At 44.9% G+C, this 19,052-nt stretch overlaps 1 protein-coding gene across 2 annotated transcripts; it reads left to right on the top strand.

Annotated features, from left to right (window-relative positions):
* The first annotated feature begins 4,335 nt into the window (after window positions 1–4,335).
* Window positions 4,336–17,664, top strand: LOC311316644 (mesoderm-specific transcript homolog protein-like). 2 transcript variants are annotated; one of them, XM_084447555.1, is made up of 13 exons: window positions 4,894–4,909; window positions 5,140–5,174; window positions 11,059–11,232; window positions 11,688–11,767; window positions 11,983–12,060; window positions 12,234–12,370; window positions 13,015–13,073; window positions 13,363–13,403; window positions 13,618–13,688; window positions 14,029–14,130; window positions 14,420–14,496; window positions 16,486–16,549; window positions 16,978–17,664. In XM_084447555.1, exons 2-13 carry the CDS (start codon window positions 5,159–5,161, stop codon window positions 17,093–17,095), a joined length of 1,017 nt encoding a protein of 338 aa, XP_084303681.1. In that variant the 5' UTR covers window positions 4,894–4,909; window positions 5,140–5,158; the 3' UTR covers window positions 17,096–17,664. The 2 variants fall into 2 exon arrangements, with proteins under 2 accessions (XP_084303680.1, XP_084303681.1); XM_084447554.1 differs by having other exon boundaries at window positions 4,336–5,174.
* The last annotated feature ends 1,388 nt before the right edge of the window (window positions 17,665–19,052 follow it).

Genomic DNA, 19,052 nt, shown 5'->3' with positions numbered 1-19,052 from the left:
GTCAAGAGGTGGAAGTTGAGATGAGCCCTCTGTATCACAGTAGGTTTCCACTTTAGGACAAGCGAATATGGACTCTGTAGTATCGGACTGCAGCCCTTGAAGCTGCTCTCCCCCATGACTGGTCCACAGCTCCTGTTCCTCTTTAATCTGTGGGGGCTCTGGGAGACAGAGCTGCTGGACATCTGGGGGGGGGAGATAAATATTAGGATAAAGCCTACTTCATTATTCTATAACCTAACATGTCTGACAGCGAAAATCAGGTAAATCCAATTCAAAGGTGCCTTAGGGGTTACGCTCCTATTGGTATATTCAAACTCCTGTAGGCTACAGTAGGCGTCCCAAATTGTGAAAAAGGCTTTAAAATCTGGTTCAATGCTACTAAAAATATTATTATTACAGGGGATATTAATAAAAGGTCTTTGAAGTGCACCGTTTGACGAAACTTTGATATCGGCCATTGTATATGATCGTGAATAACCTAATAACATGGCTTACAATGCTAAATTCTGAACCTGTCCTTAAAGTCCCAGTTAACCAAAATCTGAGATTTGCTTGAAAACACATTCTATGTGTTAGTGATGCATTGCTGATAACATGTAAAAATGGGATGAACCATCTGTAGTACTGAATTGTGAAGTTAGACCAGTTTTGTGTTTTTGACCAGTTTTGATTTCTGGATTTTCTGGGCGGGCTTAAAACGGTACCGGATGACGTAGAGCGGTGTTCTTAGCATATCCCCGCCCTAACACTATATAAAGCTAGAACGGATTTGAATCTTCGGTTCTCCTGCTCAATCTTGAGTCTAGAATTAGCTAGTTTTAACCAACAGTCTAGAATTAGCTAGTTTTTCTTAGTTAGCAATGCCTATGCATAAAACTAAACGAAAATGCATCCTTCCTGGATGCCAGCAGGAATGGGATGATAAGGTCTCCTTCTTTCACTCCCGAGTAAAGCTGAAATGAGAAGCAAATGGTTAGCATTTTTGAAGAGCCATGGTGTTACAGAGTCTGTCACCGCTAGCGCCCGCCTCTGCAGCAAACATTTCACTCCCGAAAGCTTCTGCAATTATAATATGAGGCTTTTGGGTTTCACGGACTCACGACTGGTCCTGGTGAATTCGGCGGAGCCAACCATCTCTCTCCCCGGCCTCCATTCTCCTCCTGTCGCATCAACCTTTGGTGCCGACACCGCTGCCTTGTGTGCTTATAGCTAATTAACGTTAGCTAGGTAACGTAAGCAATAGGACAATACACTGCTACGTTAATCTACAAAATGTGTCTTGACATTTATGTGGTAATGTCAGCTATGATGAATTATATGTAATCTTAGGAGGAATTATAGCTAACATTAGCTATGTAGCTTGTTGCAGATGGGAGTGTGTATATAGTCTAGCTAACATAGCTAGCAGCACCGACCAGGCGACCACCCACCAAATAACGTTACGGATGATATATTATGACTATAAGCGTTAACTATACAGAAACTGCCTGCCATATTTGTGGCACCTGATGTGCGTATGGGTTCACCGGTAATGGTTACAGTATATTTCTCCAGCGGGAGACCGGGAGGCGGGAGCGAGGGGGATGATTAGGTAGACCAGCTGCAGCTGGAGAAAGACGCACCCTCTCCCAGTGAAGCGGTGCTCGGCGGCTACTGGCTGAACATTCCAGTTCTGTTGGATATGTTGCGGGAAAGTTGAAGCCGAGTGCTCGTTATTCTCACACATAACATTGCCAACGAGAGTGGATGAGTCTGTCCCGATTATCAACTCCGGTAGTGTACGCTTCTTCGCGCTATCAGCGCTGTTCAAGTCAGTGACTAAAAGGTACATTTTAAACAACTTTTTCCATTGATCCCAAGGGACGACAGGATCGCCTGGGAGGGATAGGAATGGGTCCGGAGGTGGCAGTGAGAAAATAGGGACAGACTCATACATTCCTCGTTGCCTGTTTTTGTATTTTGCATCTAAGGGCAGTAACACTGGCGCGTTGGTATAGAGTAGCTACAGTTTTACCTGTGTTGTTTGTCAGGAGGTAGGTTAGGAGGAAGCATCTGTGCGTTTGACTCATTAGACAAGTGTAATTTCAACTCCTCTCTGTTTTCACAAAGCTGTGCCTTCCTACCACAAAAGAGACGGCGTGCCAGTGTGACAATATGCAGACCAGAGAACGGTACTATTTGACAGGTTCTTCCCTCCACACCCCCTCCCCACGCAATTGGGTGTGGCTTCGGTGCCTTCAGCAGACACGCCCCCACAGTCTCAGACCAGAGAATGCTGCTGATTTTTAACCGATTTTGAAGCCTTATTTTATATACTTAGCGACATTTTTAATCACTCAGATTTGGCTGGGCGGTTAATGACATGTTTTCCTGTGGTGTGTGAAGCTCAAAACAAAAATTTGAACTGGGTTAACCTGGACTTTAAATGTGTTGTTACTTTTTTTTGTATGTGTTCTGACTTTTTTGATGTGTTGTGTTATGACACTACAGGTAGTGTATAGCCTTATTTAACTCCAACGGCACATGGAGGAAGACAGAAGAGCAAGTTCATCCAGAAGCGCTCTCTAAAACCTGTAGATCTGCAACCCTACATCACTCTCATCGACAAGGGCATTATCTGGAGGATGGCAACTCCATCAGCAGAAAATCGGCAGATGCCAGATAGTCTGACCACTTGTTTGGGGCGCTATGTCTACAAGGTGTCCATCATCTTTGCCCGCCATGGTGATGATGACTGTATCATCTGTGTGAAAAACCTGTACGACGCAGCATACATGACTAAATTAAGACCTGCCCGGGTAAGGCACATATCCCCAGCACCTACATGAAATTGAGCCAGCCCTTTCCCTCTGCCAGAGCGTTCAAAGGGTCAGCAACAAAACATCAGCTGCAAAAAGCAGCTACCTAATATGCAGCTACCTGACCAACACTGCACAGAATTGTCTACTCTTTTGGCTCCCACTGCACCAACTTGTCAACCCAGCAACCGATGCACCCTACTACCGCTTTGACCAGTCTAAGACTGACAGCATCCGCTTCACTGCTTACACAGCATGGCTTGAGTCGGGCTACAGTGGCCCTGTTATCATTGGTACAGCTGATACTGATGCCTATGTCACGGCAGCAGTCATCTAGCAGCTGCCCGGTATGCTACACAGTATTATAGGCTGTAATGCCAACTCAGGCTTTTATGGCAAGGGTAAGTTGTCGGTGTACAACAAAGTAGCGAAGATCCCTGTGGCACGACGGCAGCTCTTGCAGTGCAGAGATAGCCTTGACTTTGAGTAGGATATGGTAGAGGAGCTCACACAACATGTGATCTATAGTGACAAGAAGAGCAGCACCATGGCTGAGGCCGGTGCCACGAAGTGGAAGGGAATGAAGAACAAATCATTCATCTGTCTCCCTCCAGATGCAAATAGCCTATGCCAACACTGCCTCCACGCCAACTACTTGGCATTATCTAGTGTGTCATCCCTCCCTGAAGCACAACACTCGAACATGGCTGGGAGCTGATGGGTGGTCACTGCTGCCCTGTCCGCCACATGCGACCTGCTCTCCCAATGCATCTACCTACACCAGGGCCAGCTGAAGAGAGCGAGGAAGATGCAAGTGAGGAGGTGGAGGGAGATGATGATCGGAAGATCGGAGTTTGATTCAGAATCTAGTGAGGGAGAATGCTCTGATTTGGACTGATCACATGATATGTTTTAAGTGGTTTCATTATTCAACTGTTCAGTCACAGCCATTAACAAGGGCTATCACTATTGGATAATTTTCAAGTACAATTCCTTTGTAATTGTTGGTTATGCTGAAAATCCAATAAACAAAGTAAAAAAAAAAAACTAAAAGAAAACAAGGGCTATCACCAGATATGTCTCACCCCACATTGCCCCAGACCCCAGGTGCCATCAGACTCTATGGCCTCCCTATATCAGGTCACATACCTGGGTTCCTCTTACCCCTGGGTAAACATGTTGCAAGCAAAGAAATAGGCTAAATCCTAGAAACATTTAGATTATTGCTAAAGACCAGAATGTTCTGTTTGTTATCTGTCGTTCAACAGAATGCGCTCCGAAAAATGGAAGTGTGCTTGAGTGTCTGGTGAGTTTGGAGAGAGCGCACAATGTGTAGGCTACTTGATAGGAGACAGTTATCCATTAAAATACATGGCTTTATTAAACAATACATTAATTGCCACCTCTTTGGTGCAATGAATGCACCTCTTTTAGCTTACATCCTACCAATTGACACTGCTTGAATTTTGTTGTATTAAGCCCTATTTGCACGGGACTAGTATTACCATGTGATTTCAAATTCAACCCACCAGGTATGGTATATAGATACAGGCATGGCAATGTTCAGTCTCTCCGCTGCAGATTTCATCAGACCATGGAAATCCTCCCACAGGGAAGGAACCGGGGCATGAAGGGCCAGAGATGAGGCGGTGACAGAGGATGCCACATCATTGTTCCCACACTGGAGTGAGCGGCCACTCGACGGGATCTCAGACTCCTCGAACAAGTCCTCTCCCAATTTCTCCACGGAGTAGAAGAGAGCCAGGTGGAGAGCCTGGGTTGATGAGGTACTATTCCTCCATGGTGAGGACATCAACAAACGTTGATTGTTTTGCTATGTTTTTCAGTTGAATGACACATTTTCTCTGTGTTACCTAATCAGCAGTGTTCCAACACGCCACCGTTTACGTTCTGTCGGGGTGTGATGCACCCTCTTGATAGTTCCAGACATGCTAGCCATTCCAGCTAGTAGCTTTAGATAGGCTTGTGTAGCAGATTGATTACGGTTCCACTTGTCATGATTGACAGGATGTAGGCCCGCCCCCCGCTGTCCCTGGTTTTTGCAGCGTGTGACCCCTCTTTCTGTGCAGTTGCACGAGACAGTCTGAGGGGTAGGTCACGAAATTCACAAGCACCCGGCTATTGATTTACTATTCTAAATGCCATTACGTAATGTTGGTAACATCCATGCAATTGGTGTATAATGAGTAACCTGGAGGTGTACACATAATATTTGTGTGTTTTGTGTAGGCAAAATATGTTGGAGAGATATCTGTTAGCCACTCGAGTGGGGTGTTGCTAGCTAGCCTATTGGCTAATGCTGGTTTTCCCTTTCCATTAGCCTGTAGGCTACCAATTGAATGCTGCGTTTAACAGGTACATTTTCCCTTTTAATTTGGTTCGAAATATAAATGTTACTGTTCAGTTTCATTACGGGCAGTTGCTCGAGACAGTCTGAGGGCCTTTACCAATTGAATGCTGCACACGCAGCGAGTGGTTGGTCGTATGTTTTACAGAATAAACAGCCTGATTGCCAACGAGATCCCTGCCACCGTGGTCATTTAAAAATACACAACGCACGACAGAGTACCGACCGCTACACTTGACATCGAGATACATAGCTTGACATTGATGTTTAAAAAGAATAATGGGTCAATTCAGAACTCAGACGAGGGAAATATAGAACCTGTTCGATGCAGCTGGATCTCGGGTTGAAACACTCTTTGCAGTTGCTCGTTGGAACGACGGATTTCTTCTTGGCACTCTGCAAGCGTTTTTTCATATTGACAAAATATCTCCAAAGCTGCCGCTGCCAATCGCTCGTTTACAAAATCTCTGAATAACTGTAGTTTGGACATTTGTACGGTTAAAATTTGGACACGCTCCTCTAGCAATGTAGAAGTGTGACCCTAGCAGGAAAGCCTCCGAACACATGTCCGGTAGCTTTCCTTCAATTAATTTCAAAATAAAAGTCCCACAAAATAACAACTTATTTGACTGTGAAAACATGTAGGTCCTTCAAGGATACAAAATCATCATTAATCAACCGTCCACCTGCTAGCTTCATCATACTCTCATTATACGTATGTTTTACGTATAATGTCTATGACACCGATATTTTGTATCAGCGGATATTTCTCCTACACAAAAACACAACACAGCGCTCACTAGTTTTCAGGTGTTGTGCCGAAAAATTACCACCGCAGAATCCGACTGCGCGTCAGATTAAAAAGCGCGTAATAATAATGCCCCAAAATGCGTTGTAATTTTGCCAGACCCCCCCACACACACACACACGCACGGCACAGCCGTGCCCCTCCCCTCCCTCTCTTCCTTTGTCGGTAACGGTAAACGCGAAAAGCGGACACAAACGGAGGCGCGCTGCAGCAGCACTGCACACAGCACACACATCTCCTCCCCTGCCCTTTCCTTTCCTCATCCAGAGTACCCGAGTGATGACATCTAACCAGCCAGGTAACACATAAACGAAAAGAGTGTATTGTTTGTCCCCCCCCCCCCCCCGGGAAACAACTCGCGCGAAAAATCCAAAATCTCTGAGCCCCCCCGTCAACAATTCGCGCGACAATCAATACTTAAAAGTATCTGTTAGCACCCCCCCACCCCCATCCTTTTTCGGCAAGCACTTGCCAAATTAGGACTGCAAAGACTTGCTTCAGGTTCACATGATTTTTATCTGCCCTGTACACAGAAAGGCATCACACCATAGTTAGACTATAGTAATGGACAAGACGGTTCCAGACGAGCAGTGTTGCCTGGGATCGTCTTGTCCATCTGTATATGGCTGTGATGTGATGCCTTTCTGTGTACAGGTCGGATAAAAGCCACGTCAACCGTCAACAAGTCTGAGCCAACTAGTTTACAATGGTTCAAGTCGCACAGAAATGGAAAAAAGCATTTTGGTTCACATAATTGGTCATAGTGTACACCTATTCAACGATATATGCCAAAAACATAAGACTACAAAATTCTACTTTTGTAATCTTATATCAAAGTATATAATTTCTTACTTCCTGGAAAACGGTAGGTCACGTGCAATTACGACAACAGGTACCTTAGATTTTAGGCCAATAATCTCACGACATCCACCCGTCAATCAACGCTATCCTTCTATCGAATCTGTCTAAAGTTCTTAAAACCCGTCCACTTGTCAATGTTCCAATCAAATTCCACTAAACGCATATCCCACCCTAGCCTCGCGTCACCAGTCTGGTATCCATTTACTTCACTGCCTTAAGCCCGCCCCTTCTTCCGGCTCGAGCCTGTAGAGCCCGCCTCCTACTTCCGCTTGCTTTATTTTTCCTTAACCGGTAGTTCTCACATCTTCTTTTACAATTTTCCTTGGTGTTATGCCTGGTGATGCCATCGCGAATGTTATCTACTCGAAACTTCATGTGCAACCTACAGTAAAAACATTACAACAACTGTTCTTCTTCCGGTCCAGAACGGAAGATTATGCGATGCGTCATGGCGCTTCCGCTCTAGACCGGTGAAACAACTGCGAACGAGACAGTCCCCAGACTAGTCCCACCCTCATAGCTTGTTTGCATTGGAAATACGTCAAACTACGGAAGATGGATGATCTCAAACGTTCGTTTCTGTGCAACTTTAACTGCAAACTAGCATGAACTGTAAACTGTATTACAGTGGTTACACTAGCTAGCTAGCACTAACAGGTCCAGTCAACTTCAATACACTTTTGTGAACATTTACCTGTCAGAATCTTTGGGGAACCAATGAAAGGCAAGCTCTGGTACTCTGATACTCTGATGTGCTCTGATAGTTCTGACAATTTATTGCAGAACACTGTTTTAGTTTTTCCAGATGTTTTTTTAGCAGCTGATTTGTAGTCTTCATGTGGACCTGACGGGATGAATTTGGCAGCAGATGACAGTCCATAATGGCGGGAACGCTACACAAGCACCCTCTTCAGGCGGGTGCCAAACATTTACATAAGTGTCCCCTCTTGGCATTACATATTCTTTGCCACTGAGAGCGATTCTTCTTTCTTTCCAGCAGACTAGGCACCGGAAGTGCATTGCTGCCACCCTCCGGTCAAAAAACAGAACTCAATAATAACAAAATAAAAGTAAAATAATCCTAAAATACAATAAAATAAACCAATAATAGCTAACTAAATAAATACAGTCCATTTTCGTTGGCCCCATTAGATTATTAGAATATATTCTTGGAAGCCTGAGGAGTTGAGAAAATCAATAACAAACCTTGTTTCCCTTGTCTGATGTTCCGATTCACCCAATAGCGTTTTCACTGAGAAAGACTAAGCCCCCAAACCTGCCATCTTCAAAGACAACTCACTCCTCCCTGTGGCATACAATGGACAGTGCATTAGCACGAGTAACCGTCTCCAGTCCCCCTCATTCTGCAGTTTCCATCCCCGTGCTTGCCCACCAGCAGCAGCCTACTTGCCAACCCACAGTGTCCCAGCCTTAATCTTATAAATTTAACATCATCCACCCGACACATCCAACTTCTACCCCTTGCTCTGACTGAGGGCCGAATGGGATGCAGATGCCACTGACGACAGATACAGTACCCTCCTGAACCAAACTCTTACACTCTCCTGTGCCAAATGGCACCTGAACATCCACCCTCTCCCTTTTAAGGCTAGCCTTAGCCCCCATATCCGCTCCTTCATTGCCCTCCACAAACCCCATATTACACCCCTTCCTCCACAACCTATAGAGCACTATCCGTATCTCATTTACTACATTTGGCCTTCCACTCAACACCCCCCCTCCCCTTCCTAAATCAGCCAAAGCTGCAGCAGAATCTGAGCACACCACCACGTCCTTCCAACCTCCATCCTCAACCCATCATATGGCCCATAATATTGCAATAAGCTCAGCTGAGTAAATGGAGGTCCCATCCTGCAACCTCCTTCCCTGGCTTATCTGAAGCTGAGGAATGGAGATTGCAAACCCTTCCCTTCCACTACAAGGATCTCTAGACCCATCTGTGTATACCTGTAGATGTGCAGACCACTCCACCCTCAGATGCTGCCCTACTGCTACCACCGGATCACCTGCCCTTTCCTGCCATATCACTGCCAACAACCTTCGATCCACCTCAAGCTCTGGCCAGCGCCACTGGGGCACTACTGGCCAGGAAACCCTACTGTAGCTCCCACCTCAATGTTGTAGATTTTGGGAAGAATCGTGTTTTATAGGCTAGTAGGCCTAAATAAGCGATCACAATTTACTGATAAAAGGTCAAATGCCAATATGAATATAATAAAATCTTATACACCGAGTGAAACAGGCCTCATAGTGAGTTGTTGGATAATCTCACTCCCCCAGTATTCAGTGCTCACACCCCTTCACTTTTTCCACATTTTGTTAGCCTTATTCCAAAATGAATTAAGCTATTTTTTCTCACACAGCTACACACAATACCCCATAATCACAGTGTTTTTTGTTGTTTTTTTGCAAATGTATTAGCCTAAAATAAAAATAAAAACGAAATATCATATGTACATAGGTATTCACATCCTTTACTCAGTACCTATTTGAAGCACCTTTGGCAGCGATTACAGACTCAAGACTTCTTGGGTATGAAGCCACAAGCTTGGCACACCTGTATTTGGGGTATGTGGTTTTTCTGTATTTGGGGTATTACTCCCATTCTTTTGTGGAGATCCTCTCAAGCTCTGAGATGGGGAGCGTAGCTGCACAGCTATTTTCAGGTCTTTACAGAGATGATTGGGTTGAGGTCCGGGCTCTGGCTGGGCCTCTCAAAGACATTCACAGGTTTATCCCAAAGCCACTCCTTCCTTGTCTTGGCTGTGTGCTTGGGTTCGTTGTCCTGTTGGAAGGTTAACCTTCGCTCTGGAGCAGGTTTTCGTCAAACATCTCTGTACTTTGCTCTGTTTATCTTTCCCTCGATCCTGAGTAGTCTCCTAGTTCCTGCCACTGAAAAACATCCTCACAGCATTATGCTGCCACCACCATGCTTCACCGTGGGGATGGTATTAGCCAAGTGATGAGCAGGGCCTGATCTCCAGAAGTGACGCTTGGCCTTTAGGCCAAATAGTTCAATATTGGTTTCATCAGACCAGATAATCTTGTTTGTGTGCCATCCAGTCCTTTAGGTGCCTTTTGACCAACTCCAAGCAGGCTGTCATGTGCCTTTTACTAAGGAGAGGTCTCCGTCTGGCCACTACCATAAAGGCCTGATTGGTGGAGTGATGCAGAGATGGTTGTCCTTTTGGAAGGTTCTCCCATCTCCACAGAGGAGCGCTGCAGCTCTGTCAGAGTGACCATCCCAGATGTCTCGGAGGTCTACAGACAATTTCCTCGACCGTAGACCTTTACAAATTATGCCCAATCAATTGCATTTACCATAAGTGGACTCCAATAAACTAATCACTAATATAATCTCTGCCAAAGGTGCTACCTATACATGGGATATTTCAGTGTTTAATGTTTGATACATTTTCAAAAAGTTCACCAGAAAGACCCCATAGGTCATTATGTGTGTAGATTGATGATTTATTATGGAATAAGGCTGTAACATAGGCTAACACAATGTGGAAAAAGTGAAGAGGTGTGAGTAGCCTACTTTCCCGACTGTACAGAAGCGCATGGGATACACCCGACCTCCGCACCGACCAGTGGCTATTCTGAATTGCGGGTCATGCTATTCTTGATGCGTAGATCCCTGACGACCGCTCAAGAGACTGCCACAAAAAGGCCGCGGTAAAGAATGCATTCGACGGGGTGAGGTCCATAACACCATTGAGTTTAGGGTTAAGGAAGACCCTAACCCCTAACCTTAACCCTGAACCTAACCTTACACCTGACCCTCACCCTAACCCTAAACTCTATGTTGTTAAACTTGCAAAACTGGGTTGCGAAAAGTAATCTCGCGCAGGACGCACGAAACAGGAATAACACGCCAAACCAATTTACAGTCGTTCCGGTGGAGCGTACCCAAGTCTCGGATTCTACAGTGAGCGAGTAACGCAAAGTTTCTATTAGCCTATCAGAAGCTTTTAGACGACTTAGTACAGCAGTCCAGTAAGAATTGACACATGGAAGTGCTGTGACCGTATAGCGTGATGAATTTTGCAGGGCCCACATAGCTTTATTGACAATTCCAGGGTGTATGTCACGCCATCGATGGCCGCATGGACTATTTGTAAGGTTGTTAGCTACAAAGTCTACAGGTACGCTGTTGTTATCCCTATATACAACTCAATATTTCCTTCCTCATACTCCAGAGTTGGGGATGCGACATGCAGATTGGGAATGGTGGCTTAAGGTGGTCTTAATATGCCTACCTCTGATCGCGGTCTACGTGCACAACCCTCCCCCTAAACTGTCCATCCGCCTTAAGCTGTGGCGCTCCTCTGGCACATACTTCACTTACAGGGGCAACAATATATTCTACAGAGGTATGGTGTCTTCTTCAGTAACTCTCTATCCACATGTGTAGAGCATTGACTCATTCCAAATTAATCTTTGTTAACAACAATCACTGTTTCTTTGCCCACTGTCTGGACCACGGGATGGGTTTGTACCAGACCAATAGGGAAGCTTCGCTTGTGTGGAACCAACTGTGTTCAGTAACACTACAGCTCTCTGAGCACTAAAGGTGGATGTAGAGAGGAGGACAGGAGACAGTTTCTCATTCTGTCACTGACCATGTTCAGGAAACCATTGTGCCAGTCCTCATTGGTAAACGTAGCAGAAGATTCACCACACCGGTGATGTGTAGATACAATAAAATGTCCATCAATGAAATTACACTTGTCCACCCAAATTCTATAGCGCAATATTGATCAATGCATTAACATGCCCCGTTGTTGTCCTCAATTCTTCCTCCCCTACCTTCTGCTGTGTACCACAGATACCTATGGGGCTGTGGGATGCTCTGATGTGGTCATACTTCTCCATGGTTTCCCGACCTCCAGCTTAGACTGGTACAAGGTGAGCTAACTGCTCTGAGAAGACTAATACATGGCTTTTAATGCCATGCTGCTGACCTCAGCTCTGTTCTGCTGACCCAGATCTTTTAATTTCACAACATTCACTGCCACCGTCCCAAATAATGACTGCACACTGCAATGTCAATATTGCTATTGTTCCATCTGGTTCCATGGAAGGCTGAGACAGCTGTTGTGTGTTTTCCATGTGTCTCATAGATTTGGGAGCCGCTGCGTCAACGCTTTAATCGAGTCATAGGACTGGACTTCCTGGGCTTTGGCTTCAGTGACAAACCTGTGAGTCTCCCTTCCGCTTTTAAGAAAGTGCTGTCGTACCTCCACTGTATGAAATGCACATCTCTCTTTTTTTAAGGGAGACCCGGCTAGTATAAACAGATTGAAAACAGTATTTTTTCTTTAAATGTTAACAAACCATGTTGTGAACTCACCACCTCTCCTCCTCCTGCCAGAGACCCCACAATTACTCAATTTTTGAGCAGGCCAGCATAGTGGAGGCCTTGGTGGCCCACCTGGGCCTGACGGAGCAGAGGGTCAACCTGATCTCCCATGGCTATGGGGACACAGTGGCCCTTGAGCTGCTCTACAGGTGTGTGGTGTGTGTGTGCGCGCGCGCATTTGTGCTTGTATGCTTGTGTGTGCGCACATGCGTCTTCCTGTGTTACGGCTATGTTGTGGGTATCGGTGTGATAGTGACTTATCATACAGTTGTATTGTATGTAGGTGAGTGTACAACATGGTCTGGGTGGAGGGGGTGTACATGTCGGGGTGAAGGGGGGTGTTCATGTGGGTTCTGGTGGTGGGTGGGGGGCATTGCTGAGTCTACATTCCTCTCCCTGTGTAGCTAGAGCACATCAGAGAAATGTGTCTATCAATCGTAGTACTCTTCATGCTCCGTTAGCTACGGTCTCAGTTGTGCACCCCCCCACTACCACCACCATGTTCTCCCAATGAGTTAGAAGCTTTAACTGAGCAGGATCACCACTAAGATTATTACTGGGGTGACTATGTGGTAACAACTATGACGGGTTGTATGCTTATGTCACTAGTGACGTATACCGCTACAGTGCTGATTGTGAAGGGTGGCATTTTGCTGTCACTGTGTTTATTTAACTGCTACTTATCCACATTAGTCCCATTGACTTGTTGTTTGGTCAGCTGTGTGAATGCTTTGACATTATAATTGACCATAACCGTCAAAACCTCCCCACACAAACTTTCTATCTCCCACAGGAGTGACCACAACAAAACTGGACACCTCGCCATTAACAGCCTCTGTCTGTCCAATGGAGGTAGAGTGCAGTCTAGTCCCCTTTCCTGATTGGTTAAGCTAGTTACTGTCCGAAAAAGTCACACATTCGTACATTACTGTATCCTATGGTGGATTTAGTATAGAGACTGGTGCTGAGGAAGGCTAAAAGTGTGTGGATTATTTTGATCATATGTCCATATTTATTGAATTTAACTATACTGTATATTAAACTTTTAAAAGGTGAAGCTTTTTAAAATATTATTTTGTGTTCACTATGTTAGGGTGTTACATTTAAAACAGAGAAAACTGTTTTCTTTCTGTATCAACAGGGATATTCCCAGAAACGCACCATCCTAGACTCATGCAGACGGTTGGTCAGCGTTTTCTGTTTGATCTTTTATACTGTATAAAATGGTTTTAAACTGTTACATTTGGTTTTATGCAGCTTTGCTACCATTTGTTTAAGAATGTCTCACATTCTTTCTGCTCAAATGGTGCAACGTTTCTCTCCCTCATGCTGACTGGACCAGAGCTGTCATTCATTAAGTTTGTTGAATAATGTCTCCATCTTGTCCCCCACACAGCTACTCAAGGACTTTAGTTACCTGTCTTCCGTTCTCACCCACCTTACCAACTACCTGATCTTCTCAAAAGGGTCAGTATCTCCTTACACACCACAGTATCACCTTACACAGTTTACATTATCAATCAATCAATCAAAGCTTTATTTATATAGCGCATTTCATACCCAGAGGCAACACAATGCGCTTTACAGAGAACAAGGGAGGTGGGCATACGACCCACTCTCTACATATTCCAGAGGGAAGCAAAAAAACAGTAATCACCCGGGGGCCAGATAAGTGAGCATTAGAGGCACTGGTGTAGAATGAGGAACTAACTCTATGTACCGGCATGCCGGTAGCTGACTAGAACATGTGACCAGGGCTTGTTTCTCCATGTAATGCGTTGACCCTGTTTACCTGCGTCCATGGTAGGATTGGAGAGGTGTTTGGTCCGAACACCCAGCCCACAGACGCTGAGTACTGGGACATGTGGACAACAATACGCTACAATGATGGCAATCTGGTCATGGACAGGTCTGTACCCTGGGTGCACCAGGTAGCATAATTCACTAGATATGGAATGGACCAAGCTGTGATCAGATTTGTATCTACAGACATGGCAACGTGCGTGGACGGTAGCTGTTCAACTGCTGTGTCGTTGATTGAATGAATAAGTAGTTGCCCTTTCTGACCATTCAGTGATGGGGGGGGGGGGGGAGCTAACTGCTGATTGATATGTATGATATGATTGATATGTATTGATATATATGTATCAGCTAGACAGCATATACTGTACTTAGCCCCTCTCCATGTCTCTCCATAGCATTATACAGTACCTCAACCAGAGGGTGAAACACAGAGAGAGATGGGTGGGGGCCCTCTCCTCAACATTTATCCCCGGTGAGTACTAACAGCCTCCACCCCTGAAAAAAGCTGTGCCAATCCAGTTGCCATTTATGAAGTTCAAATGTGTATGTGGGAGATAGCCTCTGCCCCCCCAGCTGGAACCCCTGCCACCCTTTTGCTAGAGGTAAAACTTGTTAGAGCCACCACTGATCCAAATAAACTAAACTAATCTTTACACACAGAAACTAATCTTCCAGGTAAAGTAAAGCAAATCTATCCAATGTTAGAAAAACACATGAATTCCCATATATATATTTCCCACTGACACGAGGTGGCTCAGTAACCACTAAATGACAAAACAAATAATCACTCAGTGACTTTTTGCGACTTAAGAAAAACCATATAGGTCTTTGTTTGGATAGAGATTTGTCTCCGGGTTTCTGTGACCATAACAGGGTAGATTTGACCACATATACTGTATATAGCATGTACATAATCCATCCATCCATCCTGGTATTCTGGAATCGAGAGAGGGAGTTAGCGAGTGGGTCGCTGAGGCTAAGCCTCTTAGTGTTGACGCTATGCTAATTCTGTGCCTCCTAGACCGGTAGGGGGTGGTGTGGGGTATACCAGGCCTCCCCATAGGCAACCTGTACTCTTCATGTGTCCCTATCCCAATGACTACTAGTGCTGGCCCTTTTTACTCTAATACACTTACTGTTGTATTTACTCCAATAAACTTCAGTTCAATCAAAATACTTATTTGTGAATGGGTGGACTGCTGTGTAATTTATTTACATTTGTTATTGATGTCAGATCTGATTATTTTATTATGCCTCCGCCAGGCGATAGCATTATGGTTTCGGGTTGTCCGTCCGTCCGAACGTATGTCCGTCCGTACGGCCGTCCGTCCGTCCGATGATTGTTAATGCAATATCTCGGGAACACATTGACGGAATTTCTTCCCCTTTGGTACAAATGTTCAATGGCACTCAAGGATGAACTGCTTAGAACGTGGGGGGGGTCAAAGGTCAAGGGTCACTGTGACCTCACAAAAGGCATTTTTGGCCTAGTGAACACGATATCAGGAATATCTTGACAGAATGTGTTCATATTTGGCCAAAATGTCCAGTTGGACTGAATGATGAACTGATTAGATTTTGGTGGTCAAAGTTCAAGGTCACTGTGACCTCACAAAATGTGTTTTTGGCCTGATGAACACATTATCTCAAGAAAGGCTTAACGGAATTTGTTCATATTTGGGTAAAATGTCCAGTTGGACTTAATTGGATTAGATTTTGGTATTCAAATGTCAAAGGTCAAGGTCACCGTGACATCACAAAAGGCACTTTTTAACGATAATGCTAATGCTAACGCTCGCTATCTAACGCTAATTCTAACACTAATGCTAGCTTTAGTTAGCTAGTATTAGCATTAGCTAGCTAGCATTAGCATTAGGGTTAGGTTAGCCAGGGTTAGGGGTAGTTAGGTTAACTGCAACTGGCATTGTTGGGCGGAGGCATTTAGCCGCTACGCGTTTTTTCTAGTTTGTCACATGTAATGTACAGTGTACAGTCACAGTGAAATGTTGCTGCCGGCTCCAAGATGTGCTCATTACAGATAACACTACACAATTTACAAATTACACAGCAAGTAACAATCTATACACTATCAAGATACCGGTATGGATGGATTATGTACATGCTATATACAGTATATGGATATGAATAACCCGGGGGGGGGTATGGGTGTTATAAGGTACATGCTATGGCTATAATAAATAATCCCAGATGTATTTGCGATATACATTTTTTTCCATTAAAAAAGTGCATTAGACACTAATAACAATGATTTTGGATCTAGAGCCAGTTCAGTTTCAGGTCTAGAGACAATTAATTGAATTATATCAACAGAAATGAACATGCCATAACCTAACTGAATGTAAGCCGCTATTTTGAATGGTGGCTGAAGCCCTCACACCCATCACCCTCACCCAGTCCCCTGTCCCTACACTGCTAAGTAATCTCCCCTTCTGCCTCTCAGTGCACATGATCTATGGACCCCTGGACCCAGTCAACCCTCACCCTGAGTTCATCAGCCATTACAAGTGAGTCTTCTGTTATCCCTTGTCATGTTGGGTTATGGAGGTGGTGCTGTGAGTTCAAATGCTATGAGAAAGGATTGGGTGAGTCTAGCTGTTTAGGTTGCCGAATTAGTTTGTGTTTTTGTTGGTGTGGTCTTTTTTTGTTCTAGTTTTACCTGTGTTTCTGAATTGCTGGTTGCAGTGTCATTTTCCACTATGAAGAGTGTTTCTTTTCAGTGTCAGAGGCAACAGAATATCAGATCCGATATCAATACGTCATGAGAATCTGCAGGGCTTTGATATCGCTCTGTTGTACATTTATTTAGGAGTTTCCTGTACAATTAGAACGTTCCTCTTAGTTCCCAGTGAGTGTATAGTTCTGAAGTACGGTGGTATGCTGTGACCTCCAGCCAGCTGGTTTCCTGATGTTCCTCTGTTCCTACCGTTTGCAGGAGGCTGATCCAGAGGTCCACGGTGTCGGTTCTGGACGAGCACATCAGCCACTACCCACAGCTGGAGGACCCGATGGGCTTCCTCAACGCCTATCTCAACTTCATTGACTCCTTCTGAGGAGACTAACGTCTCTGTGGGCCCGATTTAGCAATCGTTCGAACCTTTTTTCTTTTACAATGGGAACTAAATACAGAAACCAAAACTATACAATAAACGTAATGAAAAGGGAATAGGACATTCAGACAGAATGTTATGTCGCAGCTTTTTTGTAGCATCTTGTTCGTAATTGAACTAGGGAATGAACAATGTAAGCCCTAAACCTGTGTGGAGTTTTAACTGATGATTGTGTCCCATTGGTCACTGGAGGATCCGCTGTGAAACTGATTTAACTTTGATCAATTATGAGTCCAGTCCTTCCAGGTTAAAACAAAAAATACAAACTTTTTGCCATGGTTTGTAGCTGATATGCCTTTTTCAGGTCACACAGTGTAGACTGAAAACTAAACTGGAAGCATGACAGATTTGCCTAATTTGAGATCATTTAAGTTTTTGTGGCAAAGTATTTGTTTAATGAGGTGGGTGGTTCTTATCTGATTCACAAAGAGTGACTACTTGCAATTGACTGCATCCTATGAATTTTGATAAAACACAATGTAGAAATTAACTGAATACAGCACTGGGTGAAAGAGCAAAGTAATTTTTTTGAAAATGAAACTAGTTTTCTAATTAAAAACAGACTTGTAACATCACTGAATATCTACCACAAAAAACATACTTCATGTCAGCATTTATTAATAGCTTTGTAGACCATAGACCATTTTTGCTGTACTGTACCCAAACACAGCCAAAAGCGAAACAGTAATTCTTGAAAAGAGGAACTGCTGATCGCTCGTATCTGCGCGCTCGCCCCATCTCCTCCCCTGCTCCGCCTGTGTTCTGTCGAAGTCATCTCTGTTGTCATCGTTGCTCTCTGTTCCGGGGGTATTGCTGCATTCCTCTGGTATTCCACTATGCGTGGGCTAGTGGAAGCCGGGGAATTACACTAGCTTCGTCTCTGTGGCGCTCCGTGGTGATTGTGGGCCTAAACATCTCCGAAGGGCCATCCAGCGGTCCCTCCGGTCACCATGGAGGCAGAGACACTAGGCTGTATCTCCTTCGGACTCCACAAAGCGCTGGCCCGTGGAGGCCAGAGACTTTAATTCTCCCATCTCCACAGAGGAACGCTGCAGCTCTGTCAGAGTGACCATCCCAGATGTCTTGGAGGTCTACAGACAATTTCCTCGACCGTAGACCTTTACAAGTTATGCCCAATCAATTTACCATAAGTGGACTCCAATAAACTAATCACTAATCTAATCGCTGCCAAAGGTGCTACCTATACATGTGATAATTCAGTGTTTAATGTTTAATACATTTTCAAAAAGTTCACCAGAAAGCCAAACCCATAGGTCATTATGTGTGTAGATTGATGATTTATTATGGAATAAGGCTGTAACATAGGCTAACACAATGTGGAAAAAGTGAAGAGGTGTGAGTATAGCCTACTTTCCCGACTGTAGGCTACAGAAACGAGGCTGGCGGTGGCTAGGCGGAGCCGGTTGGAACCGTGACGGAGGAGCCGGTTGGAACCGTGACGGAGGAGCCGTTCGGCCGGTAGATTCGAAGTGTTTGGTTCTGGTGAGATTGCATAAACTGTACTCTGACTGTATCAACATGTCTACTAGTTGTTCGGATGGTGGTGGTGGGTACAGGACTCGAGTGGAGTGAGGCGAGGCCGAGGAGGAGTTTGAAGAGATCAGGGGCAGGGTTCGGGAGATAGTGAGTCCGTGGGCGGCTGTGTGAAGCAGTCGAGACTCGGTGAAGGTAGCTCTCGGGTGAGCCCCGGTCGTGTCGTGGAGTGGAAGGTAATTGTGGAGTTTGATCAGGATGGCGGGCACTGTCATCCCCTTAAACTGACTAAGGCGATCGAGAAGGAGATAGGGAAGGTGAAGTTTGCTCGGTTTCTCGGCAATAGGCGAGTATTGATTTGTGCTAGCAGCGAGATACAGAGTAGCAAGATCCTGGGGGTGTCGTC

The sequence above is a fragment of the Borostomias antarcticus genome (genome assembly GCF_949987555.1).
Source record: "Borostomias antarcticus genome assembly, chromosome: 13".
Lineage (NCBI taxonomy): Eukaryota > Metazoa > Chordata > Actinopteri > Stomiiformes > Stomiidae > Borostomias > Borostomias antarcticus.
Note: the sequence above shows the minus strand (reverse complement) of the source record. Positions and strands in the feature narration are given on the sequence as shown.